A 27,659-nucleotide genomic window follows, 5' to 3' on the forward strand; every position below is an offset into this window, starting at 1 on the left:
AAATTCAGCCAACGCTTCCACTTCCCCTGGATTTTCTTCAGGCTCTTACCTCCTAAACCCTTCCACTCTGCAAATTCCCTCTTATTTCCCACCACCCTTTCTAAGCCACCCTCTTCCATCTTGCACTCAGGATGTGTTAATTGGGTCTATTAGTGGCACTATCGCTTCCTAATCATAGGTTTGTGAATTCAGATTCCAATCCAAACCACTGTTCTTCTAGACTGAGTCTCTAGTGTAGGACCGTACTTTGGTGCTGGCATTGAGGCAAGAAATGAAGCAATTTCTTGGCTCACCCTGTCAGCATTGTCCTGCACATTACGTGGAAGGAGAGCTAACAAGTGGTATTCATTGACCTGACCAATAAATAATCTAAACTTGGAAGCCTTATTTTAAACCCTATCCAGTGAACTGCTCTCCACTTGCTCCTTCCAGTAATGCACATATGCTACTGTACCTTCTCTCCATCTCAAACCATGAGCCTCCCTTCTATGTCCAGGCATAGGCTAGTTCATTCTATTTAACAACTGACCCTCAGTAATGGCCATGTTCAAGTTTACATTATCCCTGGCATCGTCCTTTCTGCAGTTGTTTACAAGAATGGCCACATGCCTTCAGGATTGGTTTATGTGCTGTTGTCTTCCAGTAGCTCCCAAATGTCTGGATACACTCGTGCAGCTATGGCTCCTTGTTCCACCTCATGCTGCCACTGATTGGTCAACTAACAGTCTATTTATGCCAGTTTTTGTCAACATTTTTAAGCAACCTCTCAGTGATTACAGATACAACATTAGCTATTGTGTATGTCCATTATACCCAGCCCCACCTTTCAGAATCCAGTTTAATATCACTGGCATAATTTGTGAACTTTATTTGGCAGTACATTACAATACATGATAATAAAACCCATAAATTACAATAAGTATATATTAGAATATAAATTAAATAATAGCACAAAAGGAGAGGGAAAATAATACTGAGGTAGTTTTGATGGTCCTTTCAGAAATCTGATGACAGTGGGGAAGAAACTGTTCCTGAGACCCTGTCCTCGGGCTCCTGTGTCTCCTCCTTGATGGTATCAATGAGAAGTGGGCATGTCCTGGGTGATGGGGGTCCCCAATATTGATGCCACCTTTTTGAGGCATCACCTTTTAAAGGTGCCTTCAGTGCTGGGGAGGCTCGTGTCCATGATAGGACTGGCTGTGTTTACAAGTTTCTACAGCATATTTAAATCCTGTGCAGTGGCCCCTCCACACTAGATGGATGCAACCAGTTACAGTGCCCTCCAAGGTACATCTGTCTTTTGTGAGTTGCATACCTCCACAAACTCCTAATGAAATATAGCCACTGTCATGCCTTCTTTATAATTGCATCAATATGTTGGGCCCAGGATAGTTCCTCGGAGATATTGACACCCAGGAACTTGAAACTGTTCACTCTTTCTACTTCTGATCCTTCAATGAGGACTGGTGTCTTCCCTCGACTTCCCATTCCTGAAATTCACAATCAATTCCGCCATTTCCATCAATCCCAGGATCAACTTTGTGCTCTTGCATTGCCTGAAAGACATCAAAACGCATGTCATAAATCTTCTACAACTAAACATCAGGATGCCTGAAACGTTCACTTTATTCTCCATCATAAACACCTTTCCTTGCCTTTGCATCTGTTTCCATCTTAACAGTTTGCTCATTCCAAGCCAGAGGGAAAAAAGTACTTGTAGCCTTGACCCAGAGTCAATGATAAATGTGATTTCATCATCACCAAAATTACTTCTTTCATCCATGTAGTATTGTCCACCCTCATTCCTACCTCGTCCTAGTTCCACTGAAGCCTTTATCTGTGCTTTTACCATCTTCACACTTTTTTACTATCTCCCCACTCAACCCCTCAGAAATTTTACCACCCTCAATTTTGCTTCCAAAATTCTCTGCAGTTTCTTATAGTCATGAGCCAAACAGTTGCCTTACCAAACCACGATGCATCCAGATAGGATGCCTTCTATGGTACATTGATAAAAATTTCTATGGGTCAATGGAGGCATGCTAGATTATGTTTTTTTTTTAGCATCCTTAGCAAGTAGAGGTATTGGTGAGCTTTCTTGACCATGTTGTCACAATGGTTGGACTGTTATGTTCACTCCTAGGAGCATGAAGGTCTCAACCTTCTCCATTTCAGCATCTTTGATGTAGAGACAAGCAGATGCATCAACCCCACTTCCTGAATTCAATGTATTGCTGGCAGTGAGGGAAAGATTGTTGCAATGACACCATGTTTCTGAGCTCTATCTCCTTCTTTTATTCCAATGAATCATTATTACAGATATAACACTACGGTGATATCAACTGTAAAATTGAAGATGGAGTTGAACAGAATCTGACTTCGCAATCATGAATGTACAGGGAGTGAAAATTGTCATTCCCTTCTTCAGATACGTGACAACCTCAGCTCATCCAAAACCCTCAGATCTTAGTCTACAACCTCAGATCTTCTGACATCAACCTTGTGTGTGTATCTGTCTCTCTCTTCCTCCCAGCAGCAGTAACAGAGCTTTCAGTTCTCAGACTTTCTCCTCACTTTTAAAACATTTTCAGAAATCACCTTTCTCTCCAAGATTTGCCCAAATTCCTCAGATTTTCACACTTTTGTATTGATTCCTGTAAACTATTTTAAGATTTCCTTATATTTAAGATGCTGCATAAATCCATCATCTTCTCAGTGGCATAACCTTGTTGCCTTCATTTTATCAGCTTTGCACAGTCAACATTATTGTTGGCAAGTTTCAGTACACCTAGCAATTTGATCATTGGCAAGATTTATAATAAGAATGCATTTATCTTTTGGCAATGTTGGGAATACTTCTGCTTTGATGCTAATTCATTAGTATACTTCTATGATGCCTATAAAGATCTCCCAATTTCAGCAAACAATCTACAATAAAGAGAAAACCAATTTTCTGATCAGTTTCATTCCCCAATTAACTTTGGCTGTTTCTGAAGAGAAAATCAAGTGCAATATCAATTATGTATCTCCCTCTGAGATAAAAGGAACTGCATTATCCACGCAGACACGAGGAAATCTGCAGATGCTGGAAATACAAGCAACACACACAAAAAGTGCTGGTGGAACGCAGCAGGCCAGGCAGCATCTATAGGAAGAGGTACAGTCGACATTTCGGGCCGGGACCCTTCCTCAGGTAGTCCTGGCCTGGCCTGCTGCATTCCACCAGCATTTTGTGTGTGTTGCTTGCATTATCTATGTCTATGATTTTAAAATTACACAAAAATATAAAATCCATATCAACTTATACATTGTTTTAAAAATCTTGAACACAAACATTGTTAGCTTTAAGTGTTGTGCAACTACTCACCTTTTTGTTTGAGCATGTTTTCATAGGAAAATAAAGGAATTTGAGAGGAGAATTAAAGGATATGTACAATATTATGAGTGACCCCAAGTAGGATAACTGAAGGGAAGTTATTGCCATTAGTGAAAAGTTCAAATACTAGGGACACAGTTATAACATTTTTGTGAAGAGATTCAAGGGAGTGTAAGGAAATGCTTCTTTACTGAGAGAATAGATTGGATCTGGAGCTCAGTGTAAACAAAAATATGTCAAAGCCTGAAGAGAAGCAGACAGCCAATTGAGAGAGAGTTTGTCAAGATCAAGGATGAGAGGACTGGAACTGATTCACCAGGAGAATCAATGGACTGAGCGGTTACAAGCTGTGAGATTGTAAAGCTCAAAACTGGAGATGGGCCAGGTACAAAGCAAGTACAATTTTGAGACTTAAAAGCATTTTATACCCCACCCAACCTCAACGCATTTGTTTTGATAGCTTAAAATCCACTCATTTGTCTGCAAGAAAGATTTGTATTGTTTTGATGTATATGAGAATAAAAACAAATTCTGCTGAAGAAAGTGTGGCAGCACTGGCAGGAAGTTGGTTAAATTCAGTGGTTGGTTTTCAGACTAAAAGGAACTAAAACATGATGCATGCATGCGGCAGTCAGCAGCTTCAAACATCAGATAAAGCGGCTATGACATGCAGAAGGAATGGACCTCTTTCCATGTCATATGGAAATATAAAAATATAAATAAAATCTCGGAGGTACGGGGAAAACCATCAGTCCAAAATGAAGGCACAACTTACTGCACAGAGTGGCCAAGACTACCCAATAGTAAAAGCTTCAGATGACCCGAAGTTTCAAGAACAGAAATCAGATGTAATTAAGAACATAGAATAGTACAGCACAGTACAGGCCTTTTGGCCCACGATGTTGTGCCGACCCTCAAACCCTGCCTCCCATATAAGCCTCCACATTAAATTCCTCCATATACCTGTCTAGTAGTCTCTTAAATTTCACTAGTGTATATGCCTCCACCACTGACTCAGGCAGTGCATTCCACGCACCAACCACTCTCTGAGTAAAAAACCTTCCTCTAATCTCTTACTAACTCTTCCTTCAGTTAGTCCTGACGAAGGGTCTCGACCTGAAACGTCGACTGTACCTCTTCCTAGAGATGCTGCCTGGCCTGCTGCGTTCACCAGCAACTTTGATGTATGTTGCTCTAATATCCCCCTTGAACTTCCCACCCCTTACCTTAAAACCATGTCCTCTTGTATTGAGCAGTGGTGCCCTGGGGAAGAGGTGTTGGCTGTCCACTCTATCTATTCTTCTTAATATCTTGTATACATCTATCATGTCTCCTCTCATCCTCCTTCTCTCCAAAGAGTAAAGCCCTAGCTCCCTTAATCTCTGATCATAATGCATACTCTCTAAACCAGGCAGCATTCTGGTAAATCTCCTCTGTACCCTTTCCAATGCTTCCACATCCTTCCTATAGTGAGACGACCAGAACTGGACACAGTTCTCCAAGTGTGGCCTAACCAGAGTTTTATAGAGCTGCATCATTACCTCGCGACTCTTAAACTCTATCCCTCGACTTATGAAAGCTAACACCCCATAAGCTTTCTTAACTACCCTGTCTACCTGTGAGGTAACTTTCAGGGATCTGTGGACATGTACCCCCAGATCCTTCTGCTCCTCCACACTACCAAGTATCCTGCCATTTACTTTGTACTCTGCCTTGGAGTTTGTCCTTCCAAAGTGTACAACCTCACTCTTCTCCGGGTTGAACTTCATCTGCCACTTCTCAGCCCACTTCTGCATCCTATCAATGTCTCTCTGCAATCTTTGACAATCCTCTACACTATCCACAACACCACCAACCACTGTGTCGTCTGAAAACTTGCCAACCCGCCCTTCTACCCCGACATCCAGGTCGTTATTAAAAATCACGAAAAGTAGAGGTCCAAGAACTGATCCTTGTGGGACACCACTAGTTACAACCCTCCAATCCGAATGTACTCCCTCCACCATGACCCTCTGCTTTCTGCAGGCAAGCCAATTCTGAATCCACTTGGCCAAATTTTTCCTGGATCTCATGCCTTCTGACTTTTTGAATAAGCCTACTGTGTGGAGCCTTGTCAAATGCCTTACTAAAATCCATGTAGATCACATCCACTGCACTATCCTCATCTGTATGCCTGGTCATCTCCTCAAAGAACTCTATCAGGCTTGTTAGACATGATCTGCCCTTCACAAAGCCATGCTGACTGTCCCTGATCAGACCATGATTCTCTAAGTGCCCATAGATCCTATCTCTAACAATCTTTTCTAATAGTTTTCCCACCACAGGTGCAAGGCTCACTGGTCTATAATTACCTGGACTATCCCTATTACCTTTTTTGATCAAGGGGATAACATTTGCCTCCCTCCAATCCTCCGGTACCATTCCTGTGACCAACGAGGACATAAAGATCCTAGCCAGAGCAGCCTCGGGAATATTCCGTCAGACCATCCATCCTAATGTATTTTAGCAACTCCAACACCTCCTCTCCCTTAATATCAACATGCTCCAGAACATCAACCTCACTCATATTGTCCTCACCATCATCAAATTCCCTCTCATTGTTGTTTTTCTTTTGCAGCAATACATAGAGGTACCAACTAGAGAAGAGACAGTGTTGAATCTCCTGTTAGGGAATGAGATAGGTCAGGTGACAGAGGTTTGTGTTGGGGAGCACTTCAGGTCCAGTGATCACGATGCTATTAGTTTCAATATAATTATGGAGAAGGATAGGTCTGGACCCAGGGTTGAGATTTTTGATTGGAGAAAGGCTAACTTTGAGGAGATGCAAAAGAATTTAGAAGCAGTGGATTGATACAACTTGTTTTACAGGAAGGATGTAATACAGAAATGAAGGTCATTTAAAGGTGAAACTTTGACGGTACAGGATCTTTATGTTCCTATTAGGTTGAAAGGAAAGGTTAAAAGTTTGAGAGAGCCATGGTTTTCAAGGGATATTGGAAACTTGGTTCGAAAAAAGAGCGATATCTACAATAAATATAGGCAGCATGGAGTAAATGAGATGCTCGAGGAACAGAAAGAATGTAAAAAGAATCTTAAGAAAAATTAGAAAAACTAAAAGAAGACATGAGGTTGCTTTGGCAAGTAAGGTGAAAATAAATCCCAAACGTTTCTACAGTTATATTAGTAGCAAACGGATAGTGAGGGATAAAATTGGTCCCTTAGAGAATCAGAGTGGATAGCTATGTGTGGAGCCAAAAGAGATGGGGGAGATTCTGAACAATTTCTTTTCTTCAGTATTCACTAAGGAGAAGGATATTGAATTGTGTAAGATAAGGGAAGCAGGTAGGGAAGTTATCGTAACTATGATGATTAAAGAAGCGGAAGTACTGGCACTTTTAAGTAATATAAAAGTGGATAAGTCTCCGGGTCCTGACAGGATATTCCCTAGGACCCTGAGGGATGTTAGTGTGGAAATAGTAGGGGCTCTAGGATCTAGGAATAATGGTGCATAGTTCCCTGAAGTTGGAATCTCATGTGGATAGGGTGGTGAAGAAAGCTTTTGGTATGCTGGCCTTTATAAATCAGAGCATTGAGTATAGGAGTTGGGATGTAATGTTAAAATTATACAAGGCACTGGTAAGGCCAAATTGAAATATTGTGTACAGCTTTGGTTACCAAATTATAGGAAAGATGTCAACAAAATAGAGAGAGTGCAGAGAAGATTTATGAGAATGTTATCTGGGTTTCATCACCTAAGTTACAGAGAAAGGTTGCACAAGTTGGGTCTTTATTCTTTGGAACGTAGAAGGTTGAGGGGGGACTTGATAGAGGTATTCAAAATTATGAGGGGGATAGATAGAGTTGACGTGGATAGGCTTTTTCCATTGAGAGTGGGGGAGATTCAAACAAGAGGAAATGAGTTGAGAATTAAAGGGCAAAAGTTTAGGGGTAACATGAAGGGGAACTTCTTTACTCAGAGAGTGGTAGCTGTGTGGAACGAGCTTCCAGCAGAAGTGGTGAGGCAGGATCGATGTTGTCATTTAAAATTAAATTGGACAGTTATATGGACAGGAAAGGAATGGAGGGTTATGGGCTGAGTGCAGGTCGGTGGGACTAGATGAGAGTAAGAGTTCGACATGGACTAGAAGGGCCAAGATGGCCTGTTTTCCTGCTGTAATTGTTATATGGTTATATAAGTATTCATTGAGGACCTCGCTCACTTCCACAGCCTCCAGGCTCATCTTTCCACCTTTATCTCTAATTGATCTTACCTTCACTCCTGTCATCCTTTTGTTCTTCACATAATTGAAGAATGCCTTGGGGTTTTCCTTTACCCTACTCGCCAAGGCCTTCTCATGTCTCCTTCTTGCTCTTCTCAGCCCCTTCTTAAGCTCCTTTCTTGCTACCCTATATTCTTCAATAGACCCATCTGATTCTTGCTTCCTAAACCTCATATATGCTGCCTTCTACCACCTGACTAGATTTTCCATCTCACTTGTCATCCATGGTTCCTTCACCCTACCATTCTTTATCTTCCTCACCGGGACAAATTTATCACTGACATCCTGCAAGAGATCCCTAAACATCGACCACATGTCCATAGTACATTTCCCTGCAAAAACATCATCCCAATTCACACCCACAAGTTCTAGCCTCATAGCCTCATAATTTGCCCTTCCCCAATTAAAAATTTTCCTGTCCTCTCTGATTCTATCCTTTTCCATGATAATGCTAAAGGCCAGGGAGCAGTGGTCACTGTCACACAGATGCTCACCCACTGAGAGATCTGTGACCTGACCTCGTTCGTTACCTAATACTAGATCTAGTATGACATTCCCTCTAGTCGGCTGGTCAACATACTGTGACAGGAATCCGTCCTGGACACACTTAAACTCTGCCCCGTCTGAACCATTGGAACTGCTCAGGTGCCAACCAATATTAGGGAAGTTAAAGTCACCCATGATAACAACCCTGTTATTTTTGCACCTTTCCAAAATCTGCCTCCCAATCTGCTCCTCAGTATCTCTGCTGCTACCAGAGGGCCCATAGAATACTCCCAACAGAGTAACTGCTCCCTTCCTGTTCCTGACTTCTACCCATACTGACCCAAAAGAGGATCCTACTACATTACCCACCCTTTCTGTAGCTGTAATAGTACAGAATGCCCAGTAATGCCACCCCTCCTCCCCTCCCCCCCTCAATCCCTTTTAAAACACTGAAATACAGGAATATTGAGAATCCATTCCTGCCCTGGTGCCAGCCAAGTCTCTGTAATGGCCACTGCATCATAATTCCATGTATGTATCCAAGCTCTCAGTTCATCACCTTTGTTCCTGATGCTTCTTGCTTTGAAGTACATGCACTTTACCCCTTCTACCTTTACGCGCTTTATTCTGCTTCTCTTTCCTCAAAGCCTCTCTATATGTTAGATCTGGCTTTACTCCATGCACTTCTTCCACTGTTCTATCGCTCTGAGTCCCATCCCCTTTGCACATTAGTTTAAACCCTCCCAAACCATGCCAACTAACCTACCCGCAAGGATATTGCTCCCCCTCAAGTTCAGGTGCAACCCATCCAATCTGTACAGGTCCCACCTTCCCCAAATCTAATGATCCAAAAATCTAAAACCCTGCCCCCTGCACCATCTCCTCAGCCACACATCCAACTGCCATCTCCTCCAATTCTTACCATCACTATCACGTAGCGCTGGCAGCAATCCTGAGAACACCACCCGTGAGGTCCTGTTCTTCAGCCTTCTGCCTAGTTCCCAAAACTCACACTTCAGGACCTCATCCCTCTTCCTGCCTGTGTCATTGGTCCCAACATGTATCACGACTTCTGGTTGCTTTCCCTCTTGTACCAGGATGTCATGCAACCAGTCAGAGATATCCCAGACCCTGGCACCCAGGAGGCAACAAACCTTTTGGTGTCCTTCTCACATCCACAAAATCTCCTGTCTGCTCCCCTGACAATAGAGTCTCCAATGACAACAGCTCTCCTCTTCTCCATCCCACCCTTCTGCACCACAAGGTCAGGCTCAGTGCCAGAGGCCCTGCCACCGTGGCTCACCCCTGGTCAGCTGTCCCCACCAACAGTATACAGGATGGTATACTTATTATTCAGGGGAATGGCTACAGGGGTGCTCTGCACTACCTGTCTACTCACCTTCCCTTTCCCCCCCTCTGACTGTCACCCAACAACCTGCTTCCAGCAACCTAGGTGTGACTACCTCCCTGTAGCTCTCATCTATGACTGCCTCATTCTCCCTTATGAGTCAAAGGTCATCCAGCTGCTGCTCCAGATTCCTTACACGGTCTTCCAGATTGTCCAGCCACATGCACTTCTGGCAGAAGTGACTCTGTGGGAGAGGGGAGTTCCCCCAAGACTGCCACATCTCACATGAGAGGCACATTACCATCTCAGGAGGCATTGTAAAGCCTAACTGGGAGGAAGCTCGTCCTCCGCCTCTTCTTGTCAAAACCTCAAAGTTCCACTCCTTCACATGCCCACTCACTCACTGGCTGCTTTCCACAGGCTGCTCCACTTGAGCTACGCCTCTATTTGTTTGAGCTTTTCAAACCGCTTGGTCACCTGACCTTGATTGCCCAATCAGCTGCTTTCTGCTGAGTCTAAGCTATTCAAATCTTGATTGTCTAATCAACGGCTTTCTGCTGAGCTATTCAAATCTTGATTGACTTGATTGCACAGTCCAACTGCTAGAACTGCCAGCATCTCTCGAGTCAAAGCCTCAAAGCTCCACTCCTTCACTGGCCCACTCACTCATTGGCCACTTATCTTTTCGAAAATATTATTTAGGTTTACCGTATTTAATCAGAGATATGACTTTTGCTTAACGTATTTGAAACGTAAGATAATTACAGTAGATTATGTCGTGGTTTCTCGTTTCTCACAAACGACAAGGAGACGCAGAAAATCCTTCAAGAAGTTTTAAACTTTAATTTGCAAATCAAAGCTGAGACAATCAGAAATGTAGTTGCTGACTGCCCCTTGAGGCTTGTATACAGCAATTTTTATAGCAATTTCCTATCTTAGCTACTTTATCATATCTAGTCAGCCTGTGATTACATATCATCAATATATCCGCTCTTGACTTTCCACTATTGTTTTACCCCACAACTTAATTATGTCCTAGTTTACATTTTAGACCAGGTCTCTCCTCATCCCTAACCACAGTTATTTCTTAATTAGTCTTGTTGTGACATACTACCACATATTTCATTACCTTAGTCGCTACCGTTATCTTTCTACTTGGTTTCATTCTAGTTCTCTTCATGAATTAATAGTGATCAGGTCAAAAGTCATGGCTACATAGTGAATACCCTCTATTCAGCTAGCAGTGGTTACATAGCAAATATAGAAAATACAATGTGTGCATTTGAGTAAATACTGAAATACTGTTGAATAAATATTGTAATACATAGAAAATACAATGTATGCGTTTACATTTTCCAATAATTACTGCTAGAATCTACTAAGATTCTTGTAAGCAACCAATAGTAACAGAACAGTTTACCGATATTCATATTAAACAGGTCAGAATATGAGTAACAATCTATTTTGCCTGGAAGAGGCAGGAATCCTTCAGTTCACTTAAATTACACTGGAGTTAATGTTAGAAATCCTTGCACTACATGCACTATGGCAAGATTCACAGCTGATGTCATTTTCAACAGGCCTATTATTCTTGGCACCTTGATTAAACCAAAGTGTCAACCTTAGCTGGGAACAATGGTCATAGGTGATCAGAACTTGGACTTCATGCTAGTGAAGCCCACCCAAGTAACCAAGGAAAGTCTGCAGGACTAAACTCAGTTCAGCTTTGAAGAACGTATCAGACATAAAAGTGGTTTGTGTGGCCATGTGTTTTCCACCACTGTCTGGAAGATGCTTCTAATTTTAAGTGTTTGCAAATAAAGGAAATTGAAATTTATTCTAATTACAGGAATTTGTGAGCTGAAAAATGAGCCCAGTTTACATCATACTTTAAACATGTTTGTTTTATTGGACCATAAGAGATACTTATCGACTTTAGCGGAGTGCTATTTGCAGCTCTATTGATTTCCTGCATACATTTGTATGAAATGCAGAAATTTTTTCTTGGGATTCCATAGAGATGTTCATATTGAACATAGCAGTTTACATGATAGCTTGATTTTTGAGCACTTTGTTTATTCACACCATGAGGTATGTTCTGCAGCCAAAGAAGCTGAAGTGGGATGTGTAAAAGACCTGCTAAAATTTCCTGTTAATTGCAATCCTTTCAGACAGCTCTCTAATATCTAGATACAGGCAATATTCAAATTGCAACTACCACACTTTTTGAAGTTCTTTTTCACTGTTTGTCAAACTTGGGAAACAACATCTAATTAGGCTATTTTCAAGATTATGTGATAAACGTATAGAATTTTTGTTTTGTAAGTCAGCTCCCGTGTCCTACTATAAAGTCAGAATTTATTTTAGGATTTGACTCCCGTTTTAAATTGTGACTGCCACTTAGACCAAACATTGAATGAAATTGTATCCAATTGTAATCTTACTAAGTTCAATGCTTCAATGCTATTTTCATGGGATGTTGTACATACTTTAGTGTTATACCTCTTTCCTGTGGTCTCCTAACTGTCAAGGTTAAACCTATGGTGTCATAAGAGTTGAAGAGTTCTTAACCATTTCATGTCCAGTCCTAGAGGCGTAGGCAGGCATGGCTTGTTTGCCCATCTGTTTGGGTACACTGATACTCGAAGAGAGCAGCTCCATTTTGATGATGAAGTATGATCAGTCTGATATCTAGTCATCCACCTAAATTCTTGGGTATATGCACTGTCTTTAAATGTGTTTTTATAACATCCTCTTGAGGCTGAGTTACCAAACAAGTCAAATGAAGAACTGCTAATACTGCTGTTAAGCTGTTCTTGCACAATATAAAACCACTTAAAACAACACTGTTATATCCTCTACAGCAGCAGTCAAACCAAAATTTAACTACGTGGCCACATTTCAAACAGTGGATCCACCATAGCCTCGATCAGGAGCTTACCAAATGTTGGCTGGATTTTCTACAGCTCTGGGTAAAATGTTAACAGATAGGTTAGACACAACTCATTTCCCCAATACAATAGTTTTAGGCTTAAATTTATAACTAGGCCATTTAGAAAGGGCTTCTTGATGTCTGGTGGTGGAATATTTGTTCTCTGCCGCAAAGAATGGAAGCACTGAAAGCAATTAAAATTTTTAATGAAAGAAACAATACTAGAAGCACTCAGGAGATCAGGCAGCGTCTATAGAAGAAGTAGTGTCAATGTTTCAGGGGCCTATGCTTTCATTCAGAACTGTCTGTGCAGCTCCTAAAACTGTGACTGCCCAGATCCAATTGAAAATTTATTATCACCACATGCTTCATTTCTTCTGCTGTGCCTTTCGGAAAAGGAAACCAGATCTAAAATATTAATCATTTCTGATTCCACAGATGCCATCTGAACTGTGGAGTGTTTCTAGCGCTTGCAGTTTTTTAATTTCCTTTCATGAGTGACTGAGGTGCTTTGTTAAGACAAAGGAAGAACTTTACCATCTTGGGAACTCTCTACTGTCGAATCTGTGATATAGATCTGCACAGAAACAAGACAGCGATCAACAGATATTTTAGAAATTAATTGATATTGTTTAGTATAGGAAAGTGAGGTTGAGGTAAAAGATCAGCTGCAATTTTATTTAACGGGACAGTAAAAGCAATGAGCAAAATGACTACTCTTAGTTCTACATTTTCTTAACATTTTTATTAGATTATTAGGGGTTGTGAGACAAAGGAAGTAAAAAGAGTTGATACAGACTTGATTTAATGGTCAAATTTGGGGTGACAGGTGCATTTATTTAAGGCTGTCAAGGAAATTCTCTAAGCAGTGCACTATACCCAACTTTCATTGTGACTTGGGCAGAAAATTGAGAGGTGGAATTCAAGATGGATGGCATGCCCACATGCCATGAACTTCAGTGGATAGAGTGTAAAGTCTATTTGAAATGGTAACCTGCAACATGTAGCAAAACAGGAAAAAGAAATTGGAAGGTTGGTTATTCATTTATATTTGATTCACAGTTTAGTTGTTCGAGAAAGTGACTGAAATGTCAATTGCATAGTATGGAATATGGTCCATAGACCATAAGACAAAGGAGCAGAAGTAGGCCATTCGGCCCATCGAGTCTGCTCCGCCATTTTATCATGAGCTGATCCATTTTCTCCTATTTAGTCCCATTCCCCTGGCTTCTCACCATAACCTTTGATGCCCTGGCTACTCAGATACCTTTCAATCTCTGCCTTAAATACACCCAATGACTTGGCCTCCACTGCTGCCCGTGGCAACAAATCCCATAGATTCACCACCCTCTGACTAAAAGAATTTCTTCGCATTTCTGTTCTGAAAGGGCACCCTTCAATCCTTAAGTCATGCCCTCTCGTACTAGACTCCCCCATCATGGGAAACAACTTTGTCACATCCACTCTGTCCATGTCTTTTAACATTCGAAATGTTTCTATGAGGTCTCCCCTCATTCTTCTAAACTCCAAGGAATACAGTCCAAGAGTGGACAAGCGTTCCTCATATGTTAACCCTCTCATTCCCGGAATCATTCTAGTGAATCTTCTCTGTACCCCGTCCAACGTCAGCACATCCTTTCTTAAATAAGGAGACCAAAACTGCCCACAGTACTCCAAGTGAGGTCTCACCAGTGCCTTATAGAGCCTCAACATCACATCCCAGCTCCTATACTCTATTCCTCTAGAATTGAATGCCAACATTGCATTCGCCTTCTTCACTACTGACTCAACCTGGAGGTTAACTTTAAGAGTATCCTGTACAAGGACTCCCAAGTCCCGTTGCATCTCAGAACTTTGAATTCAAAATAACTTTTCATGGGACATTAGAATGAAAATAAATTCTGATCCTGTATTTAGAGCTTCAGGAGCTAGACAGAAAGTTAAAGAGCTTGATCTGAAAGAATATCATCTTTGGATTATACTTAGTGCCATTTTAGCAAATAAGCACAGAGTGGGATAAAACAAGCTAAAAGTATAATGGTAGTGGTTGAGAAGGTTGGGGTGCTTCACACTCTTTGACCTTTGAAGCCAATTTTTGATTAGGAAGGACTCCCACAAGAGGAACAATTTGCAACTAAACAAGAATATTGTAATGAAGTTAACTGATGCTGTGATGTTGGGAGGACTAACATGGCAGGGGAAGAGACATTATGGGAGAGTAGTGCAATTACACGAGTCGAGTAAGGTGTTCTAAAAGGTTCTCAGTCAGTGAGTGCTCAGGTGGCTGTAGAGGCTAAACCAGGATCCACATATTCTGCTGCAGTGTGGACATGAGTAAGTGGAGACTGTTATGTTTTGTAACTCCAGAAACCAATTGAAAAAAAAATGGGAGCTCTGGGATAACACGTATGCTTCGTTTTTCACTTTAGTGAGGCACTTACACATGACATGGGTGGCAGAATGGCATATGCCATTCACGTACTTGTACATATAACCATATGTAAACAACAAAGGATGCTTAATTAAACAATCTATTTACAATATTACTCTAATATTATTGGAATATTAAATTCACAACAGTAGCTGTGGTTGGTTCTCTCCTATTTTAGCTGCCGCTTGTTCTCTGCGGCACAGCAGAGATCACTCTTATGTAGCGCAGCACCTTCTTGAACAGATTTACTCCAAGAGCATTTATTGATCACAATGCATTCCCAGATTTTAGATATAACATTGAATTTCATCAGGCTGATCTTACTGTTATATTTGAAGTGTTTCCTTTGCTCATCAGGGGCTTGCTGACCTTCCTTCAACTGGGAGTAAAGGATCTGTTTGGGAACACGTGAGTGAGGTACATGAATGACATGCCCTATCCATCAGAGTTGCCTTATCATGGTAGAAATGCTGTTCATGTTGGCCTTCACCAGTGCACTGGGATTAGTGCATTTGTCCTTCCAGCTGATCCTCAATATCTTCAATAAGGTTTTTTGGTGGTATTGTTTAAGGGCTAGGGCATTGGAGGGAAGATGGACGGTGAACAAGGGACAGGGAAGGACAATTTGCTTAGAATAAAGAGTGTTCTGAAATAGGAAGGACGAGACGCAGGAAAATATGGATCTAGAACATGCAGCATGTTTAATAAGGCTGCATGCATAATTTGCATGAGAATTGTGATATTTAGCTCCTGTTGCAGGTGTGAATCAAGCCGATTGCAGATAGTATAAAGGTAATCCGTAAAAGTAAAAGAGACAGAAAAACCATGATTGATAAATTTAATAACAAATAACTTAAAATATCATAGTCAGAATATAAACAATAAAATTTAACTAAAGAAAACTTGAAGTCATTTTGGGACCAAATATGATCTCATGAGACAGCGTGTAACAAAGGCATAAAATGAAAGCTTTGTTTCTGACTTAACGAAAGAAGATGCCACTAATGGTGCAGGAAAAGTTTAACTAGCAGAGAAGTTGAATCGGCAGCTTGTACAATATGGGGAACATTACCGTGCAAGAAAAGGAAAATATTTGTTAGGATTGAGACAAGAACAAGGGAATGGGATTAATTGGATTGTTCTTTGAAAGAGCCATTTCACAAATGCTGGATTTCTGTGAATCTGAGCATGTGGTTGGATAATCTTCTTCCTATTGGCATACCTAATAATTTCAACACCAAATGAATGATAATCATGAGAAAATCTGTACATTTCTGGAAATCCAAAGCAACACACACAAGATTTCAGAGGAACTCAGTAGGCCAGGCAGCATCTGTGGAAAAGATAAACAGTCAACGTTTCAGGCCACACTGCTTTATAAGGTGGAACCACACTCAGGTTGGAGGAGCAACACCTTGTATTCCATCTGGGTAGCCACCAACCTGATGGCACGAACATCGATTTCTCTTGACTCTCCTCTCCTTCACTTTTCCCCATTCCTGTTTCCCTCTCTCACCTTACCTTCCCATCACTTCCCTCTGATGCTGCTCCCTCTTCCCTTTCTTTTCTTTTCTTTTGGCGTGTGCCTGTGTGCTTGCGAGTCTGTGTGTGTGCGTCTGCATGTGTGTGCATGCGTCCGTGATGATGTCTTTTTCATGGCTTCTTACAGAATGTGGAATGAGAGAGAGAGAGAGAGAGAGAGACTGTGTGGCACGCCACTCCTCAAACAGACATTTTCGCAGTATTTTCCCTTTATTTTACGAGATCCAGTTGCGATCTCACACTCAACCCGGCACGAATGGAAAGCGTACTCGGGAGCAGACCCGACTGGTTTCAAACCCGGGAACCTCCGCTCCCGGGTCCGGCGCCAATGTCATTGCGCCACCAGCCGGCCCCCTCTTCTCTTTCTACCATGGTCTTCAGTCCTCTCCTAACAGATTCCCCTTCTCTAGCCCTGTATCTCTTTCACCAATCAACTTCCCAGCTCTTTACTTCACCCCCTTCCCCTCTCCCGGTTTCACCTATCACCTATCACCTAGCACCTTGTGTTTCTTCCTCCCCTCCACCCACCTTCATACTCTGACTTCTCTCCCTTTCCAGTCATGCTGAAGGGTCTCAGTCTGAAACATCGACAGTACTCTTTTCCATAGATGCTGCCTGGCCTGCTGAGTTCCACCAGCATTTCCAAATATCTGATGCCTGATATGCATTCATTTTACTTTAAGTAGGAACAAATGTTTCCAAGTTCCAGTTTACTGTCTCATGCTGCCCTCTACAGAAATACAAGAAAACCTGCAGATGCTGGAAATTCAGGCGCTGTAGTAACGGGGCTCTACCAGGATCTCCCAGTGGCCACATATTTTAATTCCATGTCCCATTCCCAACCTGATATGTCAATTTATGGCCTCCTCTACTGCTGACTTCCAGGTGAGTCGACACTTCACCTGTGAGTCGGTTGGTGTGATATACTGTGTCCGGTGCTCCCGGTGCGGCCTTCTGTAAATTGGTGGGGCCTGACACAGACTGGGAGACTGTTTCACTGAACACCTACGCTGTGTCTGCCAGAGGAAGCAGGATCTCCCAGCGGCCACACATTTTAATTCCACATCCCATTCCCATTCTGATATGTCTATTCACGGTCTCTTCTACTATCGAGGTGAAGCCATACTCAGGCTGGAGGAACAACACCTTGTATTCCGTCTGGGCAGCCTCCAACCTGATGGCATGAACATTGATTTCTCTAACTTCCGCTAACGCCCTTCCTCCCCTTCTTATCCCATCCCCTATTTTATTTATTTATTCATTTATTATTCCCCCTTTTTTTTCTCTCTCTCTCTCTTTCCCTCTCACAATCACTCTTTGCCTGCTCTCCATCTTCCTCTGGTACTCCCCTCCCCCTTTCTTTCTCCTGTGTCTCCAGCTTTGTTTCCCTTTAGCCAATCAACTTTCCAGCTCTTGGCTCCATCCCTCCCCCTCCTGTCTTCTCCTATCATTTCGGATCTCCCCCTCCCCCTCCCACTTTCAAATCTCTTACTATCTCTTCTTTCAGTTAGTTCTGACAAAGAGTCCCGGCCCAAAATGTCGACTGTACCTCTTCCAATAGATGCTGCCTGGCCTGCTGTGTTCTACCAGCATTTTGTGTGTGGTGCCCTCTACAGATACTGTTTTGAAACTTTCTACAGTCATTTCTCTGACTAAGTGACGCACTCCTCTTGATACTTCAGGGGCAGAGAATGGATCATAAGTGGATAATTGCTATTTGCAGCATAAAAATAGATAGTTTTGTTTGGAACTAAAACATGCTGCAGACAGTGGGACTCACCAATGTACAAGAAGCAGCTCATAACCAGTTACAGTACTGTGCGAAAGTCTGAGGCACATATATAAAGCTCGGGCATCTGAGACTTTTGCACAGTACCGTATTTGCAAGAGCAGAGCAGAGAGCAAGCTTGTAAATCTAGTGGGAGCAATAGATGTTGCTAATAATGGGTGGAGTGCCGTAGGATGGATGTGGGACAGGTGGCAGGTGAGGAGGGCTGGGCAGGAGGTGGCAGAGTGCAGACACACCCTGCCCTGAGACACCAGACAAGGTCAATTGATTCCAAACAAATGGTTTATTGATCATTACAGAATGTCTCTCTGGTGCTTCCCTTTCCCTCCACTTTCCCTGCTTCCTTCCCACTCTCAGTCCACAGTGGAGACCCATATCATCAATCAAATATGTCATGAAATGTATTTTTTGTGGAAGCAGTACAGTACAATGCATAAGATTATTACAGTTCTGTGAAAAAGTCTGAGGCAGCCTAGCTATATACATGTGCCTTAGACCTTTGCACAGTACTGTATAATGCTGAAACCACTATTTGCCCAGTCAAGTTATACTGACACAGACCTCACAGTCCCTTTAATGTAAATTCCATCATGCACTATGTTTTAACTTTAAGGAAGTTTCTCTTGCTTCATTTTCATTATCACCCTCTCCCCATTGATCTTGATGGTTACCATTGATAATAATGTAAAAGGCATGTTTGAGGAAATAGGTAAGACAGTGGAAGTATCCAATTTCCCTCTGTCTCTTGATGAAACTGACAACTAGCCAGCCACAAAATGGCCTCTATTGACACAGTACCAGGCAACCAAGAGGGGAAAGTAGCTCATTTGTATCTGGAGGAGAGGAGGTGGACAGCTGAACGAGTTCAAAAGGTGAAAACATCAGACGTGGAGGAGGAAAGTCAGTTTTGTGAGTCTGAAGACCTCTCTGAAGGGTGAAGCATAGGAAGCCGAAGATCATGGTCGGAGGAATTCTTGCTCCTTGCAACAGGAAAATCCGGAAAAGACACTTACTCTGTGAAACTGCATCTCTAGCCTCCAGTACATAGTGGATTTCCTGGTAAACAACAGTAAAGTTTCAGTGCAACACACACAAAACGCTGGAGGAATTCAGCAGGCCAGGCAGCATCTATGGAAAAAAAGTACAGTCGATGTTTCAGGCCGAGGCCCTTCAGCAGGACTGGAGAAAAAAAGCTGAGGAGTAGATTTTAAAGTTGAGGGAGAGGAGAGAGAAACACAAGGTGATAGGTGAAACCTGAAGGGAGCGGGATGAAGTAAAGAGCTGGGAAGTTGATTGGTGAGATAAGATGACAGAGGGAAAAGAGGAACTGAAATGGAGACCTGGTATAGATTGGAAGATCACTTCGTTGAGCATCTACGCTCCATCTGCCAGAACAAGCTAGATCTCCCAGTGGTCACCTATTTTAATTCTACTTCCCATTCCCATTCCGATTCCGATATGTCCATCCATGGCCTCCTCCACTGTCATGATGAAACCACACTTCGGTTGGAGGAACAACACCTTATACTCTGTCTGAGTAGCCTCCAACCTGATAGTATGAACATCGATTTCTCAAACTTCTGGTAATGTTCCCCAACCACCCCCCCCACCTTCGCCATTTCACATTCCCTTTTCCCTTTCTCACCTCATCTCACCATTCAACTTCCCAGCTCTTTACTTCATCGCTCTCCCTCCAGGTTTCACCTATCACCTGGTGGTACTTTCTCCCCAATCCCCACCTTTTAAATCTACTTCTCAGCTTTTTTTCTCCAGCCCTGCCAAAGGATTTTGACCCAAAACATCAAATCTACTTTTTCCATAGACGCTACCTGGCCTGCTGAGTTCCTCCAGCATTTTGTGTGTGTTGCTCGGATTTCCAGCATCTGCAGATTTTCTCTTGTTTGTAGCAAAGTTTCAGTAGAAGTTTGTTTATTTATTGGGATACAGTGTGGAAAATGCTGTTCTGGCCCAGTGACCTGTGCCACACAGCAACCCCCGACTTAATCTGAGCCTAATCGCAGGATAATTTACAATGACCAATTAACGTACCAACAGTACATCTTTGGACTATGGGGGGGCGGCGGGGGGGAACCGGAGCAACTGGAGGAAACCCAGGTGGTCACAAGGAGAACGTACAAACTCCTTCCACGCAGTGGCGGGAAATGAACCCGGACTGCTGGCACTGTAGAGTGCTGATCTAACCACTGTGCTACCCTGACTTTATGACTATGTTGAACATTCAATCAAATCCATTAACTTGAGTCACTATTTTATCTATCCAGTTGCAAATGCTCTGTAAATGCAGGAAAAAAGGGCATTTAATTGTTTTTTAATGTCCTTCTGCATTTGCCTTATTGATGCATTATTGCCATCAAATTTTCTATTTGTCATTTACATGTAAACTTCTTCCCTTTCAGCCCTTCAACTTATGGAAACATGATTTCCTTATCTTCTTTATTTTAAATTTATTTTAATCATATCATAACTTAAAGCAAAAGAAAAGCAATTTGTTAATCTTTTACAGTTTGTTTCTCCCCTGTCTCAGAGAGAACCTACTCAATCAACATTACCTTCTCTCTCTTTCCTACAGTGTGGGCCTCAGTGCAGCTCGATGTATTTTAAATGTGGTCTCCTTAAGCCTCTACGTAAGCTCAATTGCTGCTGTCACTGAACTTTAATGAATCTACTGCTTAACGCAGGAAAATAGACGATCATCTGTTTAGAATCTTTTCAAGCTTGCACTGTCAACATTGATGAAGGCACATAGTTCTGAGTAGTTTGTATTCAGTTGTAGCAGTGACTTTTCACAACTCAAGCTATGACCAGCAATTGCAGCTTTAGAAACTATCCGCCTAATTTTGCTTCCTGGCCAAAGTACTCTCGTGGCTTCTTTTCAGTAACATTGACATTTGCGGCACGATTTGTGTAATGTGTTCACATTCAATGGGAACCTAGTTAAGAACGCCAAATAGTTGTGGAATAGATTGCATGAAAGGACAGAGAGGCTCAAATGGGCTCCTGCTCTTTGTAATTCTAAGATTTAACCAAAAACTGAAATCATTAAAGTCTCCTGTGCTGTGTAGTGGGAACATGGTACAAAATTTAAAGCAAATTTGTAATAAAGACCCACAACCAAAAGAGGTCATGTACAATTTGTTGTACTGCACGGTCCAATATTTGCAATCATTTGTTTTGTTACATTTTATGATTTATCTTTGGGATCAGTGACATTTAGTTCTATTCATGGGCCAGACATCGTTTCAATGAGCCCTCTGTGTCAATTTAAATGTGTCAATTCACATAGGGGAGGAATCCCTTTGACTTTACTCTTTGCTTTTAAAGAACAAGCACAGAATTCTGATGAAATGGAGCAGTTGTATAAATCCTTAGAGCAAGCAAGTCTTTCTCCGACTGGAGAACGCCGATCTTCAACAAAGAGGGACTACAGGAGATCGTTCATAAAGCGTAGCAAAAATCCTCTTATCAATGAAAGACTGCACAAATTCAGAGCATTAAACAGTACTTTAAAGGTATGTGAGGGGTTCATTTTATGTCTGTTGATGAAACATAATCTCTTTCAATACGTAATACAAAATGATCTGCGTGGGTGGGCTATTAAAAATAGCACATTTAGTAAAATGTGTTTGCTTCCTGTTATGGTGTATGCAGGTGCAAAGTTAGATAACTCCAGGTCACGTGATGGCGTGGAGACCAAAAACATAATATCATTTGTGACCTGGAGGACCCCACAGATAATACAAAGGAGATCAGTCATTTCACACCATAAGACCATAAGATAGGAGCAGAATTAGTTCATTTGGCCCAACGAGTCTGCTCCACCATGCGATCATGGATGATCCTTTTTTCTCCCCCTCCTCAGCTCCACTCCCTGGACTTCTCCCCATATCCTTTGATGCCGTGGCCAATCAAGAACCTACCAATTTCCACCTTAAATACACCCAACGACCTGCCTCCACAGCTGCCAGCAGTAACAAATTTCTCAAATTCACCACCCTCTGGATAAAGAAATTTCTCCATATCTCTGTTTTAAATGGATGCCCCTCTATCCTGAGGCTGTGCCCTCTTGTCCTAGACTCCCCCACCATGGGAAACATCCTTTCCACATTTACTCTGTCTAGGCCTTTCAACATTTGAAAGATTTCAATGAGATTTCCCCATATCCTTCTAAATTCCAGTGAGTACAGGCCCAGAGCCATCAAACGTTCCTCATATGATAACCCTTTCATTCCTGGAAGCATCTTGTGAACCTCCTCTGAAGCCTCTCCAATGACAACACATCTTTTCTTAGACAAGTAGACCAAAGCTGTTCACAATACTCATGGTGAGGCCTCACTCATGCTTTATAAAGCCTCAATATCACATCCCTGTTCTTATGCTCCGGACCTCTTGAAATGAATGCTAACATTGCATTTACCTTCCTCATCACCGTCTCAACCTGCAAGTTAACCTTTAGAGTGTTCTGCACAAGGACTCCCAAGTTCCTTTGCATCTCAGATTTTTGGATTTTCTCCCCATTTAGAAAATAGTCTGCACATTTGTTTCTTCTACCAAAGTGCATGACCATGCATTTTCCAACATTGTATTTCTTTTGCCACTTTCTTGCCCATTCTCCTAATCTGTCTAAGTCCTTCTGCAGCCTACCTGTTTCCTCAACACTATCTTCCCCTCCACCAATCTTCATATCATCTGCAAACTTGGCATCAAAGCCATCTCTTCCATCATCTAAGTCATTGACTTACAACATAAAAATTAGCAGTCCCAACATTGACCCCTGTGGAACACCACTAGTCACTGGCAGCCAACCAGAAAAGGATCCTTTTATTCCCACTCGCTGCCTCCTACCATCAGCCAATGCTCTAACCATGTCAGCAACTTTCCTGTAATACCATGGGCTCTTAGCTTGGTAAGCAACCTCATGTGTGGCACTTTGTCAAAGGCCTTCTGAAAATCCAAATATACAACATCCACTGCATTCCCTTTATCTATCGTACTTGTAATCTCCTCAAAGAATTCCAGTACTTCCCTAAGGAAACCATGTTGCCTTTGTCCTCTCTTGTTCTGTGTCACTAAGTACTCCATCAGCTTATTTTTTAACAATTAACTCTAACACTGAAGTCAGGCGAGTCTGTAAAATTACTGGTCTATAATTTCCTTTCTGCCACCTCCCTCCTTTCTTAAAGAGTGGAGTGAATTTGCAATTTTCCATTCCTCTGGGACCATGCCAAGGTCCAATGGTTCTTGAAAGCTCATTACTAATCCCTCCACCATCTCTACTGCCAACTTTTTCAGAACTCTAGGGTGCAATTCATCTGGTCTGGGTGACTTATGTACCTTTAGGTCTTTAAGCTTTCTAAGCACCTTCTCCCTTGTAATAATAAATGCACTCATTTCTCTTCCTTCACACCCTTCAACATCTGGCACACAGCTAGTGTCTCTCACAGTGAAGACTGATGCAAAATACTCATTTAGTTCATCTGTCATCTCCTTGTCTCCCGTTATTATTTCTCCAGCCTCATTTTCTAGTGGTCCTATATCCCCTCTCATCTCTCTTTTATTTTTTTATATACTTGAAGAAGTTTTTTCTATCCACCTTGATATTGTTGCTAGCTTGCTTTCATATTTCATATTTTCCTTCCTAAAGATTCTTTGATTTGCTTTCTGTAGGTTTTAGGCTTCCCAGTGTTCTATCTTCCCACTAATTTTGCTTTGTTGTATGCCATCTCTTTTGCTTTTACATTAGATTTGATTTTCCTTGTCAGCCATGGTTGTACTACTTTGCCATTTGAGTATTTCTTTGTTTTTGGAATACATCTATCCTGCACCAGAAATTCAAGCCATTGCTGCTCTGCTGTCATCCCTGCCAGCATCTCCTTCCAATTTACTTTAGTCAACTCCTCTCTCATACCTCTGTAATTTCCTTTACTCCACTGAAGTACTGCTTTCCTTTCTCCATATCAAATTTCAGGTTGAACTCAATCATATTGTGATCACTGCCTCCTCAAGGTTCCTTTACCTTAAGCTCCCTAATCAACTCCAGTTCATTACATAACACCCAATTCAGTATAGCTGATATCCCGGTAGGCTCGATGACAAACTGCTCTAAAAACCCATCTCACAGACATTCAACAAATTCACTCTTTTGAGATCCATTACCAACCTGATTTTCCCAAACTACCTGCATGTTAAAATCTCCCATGACTATCATAACATTGCACTTTTGACACAGCTTTTCAATTTCTCTTTGTAATCTGTAGTCCACATCCCAGCTACTGTTTGGAGGCCTGCATATAGCACCATCAGGGTTCCTTTACCCTAGCAGTTTCTTAACTCAACCCACAAGGATTCAGCATCTTCTGATCCAATGTCACATCTTCCTAACATCCTGCATAATGCATGGCAATAAGTTCAATGTGCAACTACAAAGAAGGAAATATTTCAGATTGCATATTGTTAGACCAGTGTAGAACACAAAGGCCCTCTGAAAATTCAGAGTTTGTACTTTTAGGCTTTTTCTGATCTACAAACGTTGTAGATATGAGTAGGAAATTAGTTTCTACTCTGTCAAGCTCCAGGCCCAAGTGAAACATAGTAGAAGGTTACAGTGAAATTACTGAATGCAATTTCTGCTGTGTGTGACTGCTGTACACATGACCTAGAGGTCGATTATGTTGAGTTTAAAATGTATCATCTCCTATCTAGAAGGAGTACACCACAATTTCATCTTTGCCCTGAATTAAATATAAAACATCTCCCCTCTTGACAATGGTGTTCTGAACTTTTTCTTTGAGAACATCAATTACCCATGGACCACAAAGATTTTTTGATAAATATTATCGAACTACAGTACATAACATGCTCTTTAGCAATATATTACTACTTGATTGCATTGTTTGCATCCATTCATTTTCTGAGGAATACATCTCATGATGCTCTGAACACATCATCAGTAATGTAACCTGGGATCATCGAGTGCATCAAGCCTTTCAACATCAGACACCCTCACTCAGGCGACCCAGCCTTGGTGGATCAAGTCATCACTTAGGTTCAAGGTAGCAGGTAGCGTGCTGCAGAGCCCCATGGACTGTTACCCTCTAGAGCAGGGGTTCCCAACCTGAGGTCCACAGACACCTTCATGGTATTAGTCCACAGTATAAGAAAGGTTAGGAACCCCTCTTTGAGTTTAGAGGGTATAAGGTGAAGTAATAACAAACAAACGTTGAGAGCCTCTGTGGAATTAAAATAAGCAGGTCCCTTCATGTCTAAACGCAGTAAGTTGATTATTTTGTAAGCTCACCATCAAAAAGGAAATGTTCCGTATACCTGGGATGAGCAATATTTTCCTTGACCATGTTGATTTTATTGAGTGGTCTTTCAGCTTGTTGAAACAAGTTAAACAAAGAATCCAATTCATTGCAGAGTAATGGATTGGACTGAGCTCCCATGAGGCCGGCAATTCTGTTGGGAATCAGCACATGTCCATGCTCCAATACTTAGTGCAGAGCTGACTTCCGTGTGTGAATACTGCAATGCAGTGGTAGGAAATGGGCTGGAGGTCAGTGTTTGAACTTTTGGTCTTTCACTGAACTTACCACCCAGTCAGAAACATTTAATGATGCCTTGGGATTGGGCCTCGGTTTCTGACATCAAGGTCCTGGTTACAGCTCCTAGGCTGGTCTCTTCATTAAAGGAAAATGGAGTGAAAAATTCCAATAAGATTGATCCTCTTTGTGCTGGAATTAGTATGGGTGCAGGAGTGGTTTGAACATAAATTGCAGATTAAATCAAGTAAATCTAGTTTAGTGTTTATCTTCACAGGATAGAGCACGAGTCTGTACAGAAGAACATAAGAAATAGGAGCAGGAGTAGTCTATCCGGCCCATCGAGCCTGCCCCACCATTCAATAAGATCACAGCTGATCTGTCTAAACTCAGCTCCATCTACCTGCCTTTTCTCCATAACCATTAATTTCCCTACTATGTAAAAATCTATCTAACTGTATCTTAAATATATTTAGTGAAGAAGCCTCAACTGCTTCCCTGGGCAGAGAATTCCACAGATTCACCACTCTGCATAGTTGCAGCATGACCTCCCTGCTCTTGAATTCAATCCCTCTAGCAATGAAGGCCAACATTCCGTTTGCCATTTTAATAACCTGTTGTACCTGCAAGCCAATTTTTTGCAGTTCATGAACAAGCATTCCCAAGTCCCTCTGCACAACAGAATGCTGCAATCTTTCACCATTTAAATAATAATCTGCTCTTCTATGATTCCTTCCACAGTGAATGATCTCGCACTTACCAACGTTGTATTCCATCTGCCAGACCTTGGCCCACTCACATAACCTATCTATATCCCTCTGCAGACTCTCCACATCCTCTGTACAAATTGTTTTTCCACTCAGTTTAGTGTCATAAGCAAATTTTGCTACACTACACTCAGTCCCCTCTTCCAAATCATCAATGTAAATGGTAAACAGCTGCGGGCCCAACACCGACCCCTGTGGCACCCCACTCACCACTGACTGCCAACCGGAGAAACACCCATTTATACCAACTCTCTGCCTTCTATTGGTTAACCAATCCACTATCCATGCCAATACACTTCCTCCGACTCCATTCATCTGTTTCTTATTTATAAGTCTCTTGTGCGACACCCTATCGAATGCCTTCTGGAAATCCAAGTATACGACATCCACCTGTTCCCCTCTATCCACTGCACTCATTATGTCCTCAAAGAACTCCAGTAAGTTTGTCAAACAGAACCTGCCCTTTCTGAATCCATGCTGCGTCTGTCTAATGGAACCACTCCTTTCTACATGTTTCGCTATTTCTTCCTTAGTGACAGCTTCAAGCATTTTCCCAACTACAGATGTTAAGCTAACTGGACTATAGTTGCGCATCTTTTGCCTACATCTTTTTTTAAAAAGTGAAGTGACGTTTGCTGTCTTCCAATCCACCGGGACCTACCCAGAGTCTAGAGAGTTTTGATAAATGATTACCAACATGTCTACTATAACCTCCACCAATTCCCTCAGCACCTTGGGATGCATCCCATCAGGACCAGAGGACTTATCTACCTTCAGGCCCTCTGGTTTGCTCATCACTATCTCTTCAGTGACAGTGATTTTATCAAGGTCCTCGCCTCCCATTTCATCCATAACATCCTTCTTTGGCATATTAGCTGTGTCCTCTACCATAAAGACCGACAGAAAATAGTCATTCAATGCCTCAGCCATTTCCTTATCACCCATTATCAATTTCCCCTTCTCGTCTTCCAAGGGACCTACGTTGACTTTAGCCACGCTCTTCTGCTTTATATATTTATAAAAACTTTTGCTATCTGTTTTTATATTTTGTGCTAATTTACTTTCATACTCTATCTTCCCTTTCCTTATTTCTTGTTTAGTTGTTCTTTGTTGCTTTTTAAAGTTTTCCCAATCCTCCAGTCTCCCACT

General features: G+C 41.9%; 1 protein-coding gene across 5 annotated transcripts in view; it reads left to right on the forward strand.

Moving 5' to 3' along the window:
• ipcef1 (interaction protein for cytohesin exchange factors 1) overlaps positions 1-27,659 on the forward strand; it is a 117,948-nt gene that overhangs the window by 82,037 nt on the left and 8,252 nt on the right. For all 5 annotated transcript variants that reach the window (XM_072265334.1, XM_072265333.1, XM_072265336.1 and 2 more), the window contains one exon: positions 21,527-21,714. In XM_072265334.1, coding sequence (XP_072121435.1) covers positions 21,527-21,714 — 188 coding nt within the window. The remainder of the gene's footprint in view (positions 1-21,526; positions 21,715-27,659) is intronic.

This window comes from Mobula birostris, chromosome 8 (assembly GCF_030028105.1).
Source record: "Mobula birostris isolate sMobBir1 chromosome 8, sMobBir1.hap1, whole genome shotgun sequence".
NCBI classification, from domain to species: domain Eukaryota; kingdom Metazoa; phylum Chordata; class Chondrichthyes; order Myliobatiformes; family Myliobatidae; genus Mobula; species Mobula birostris.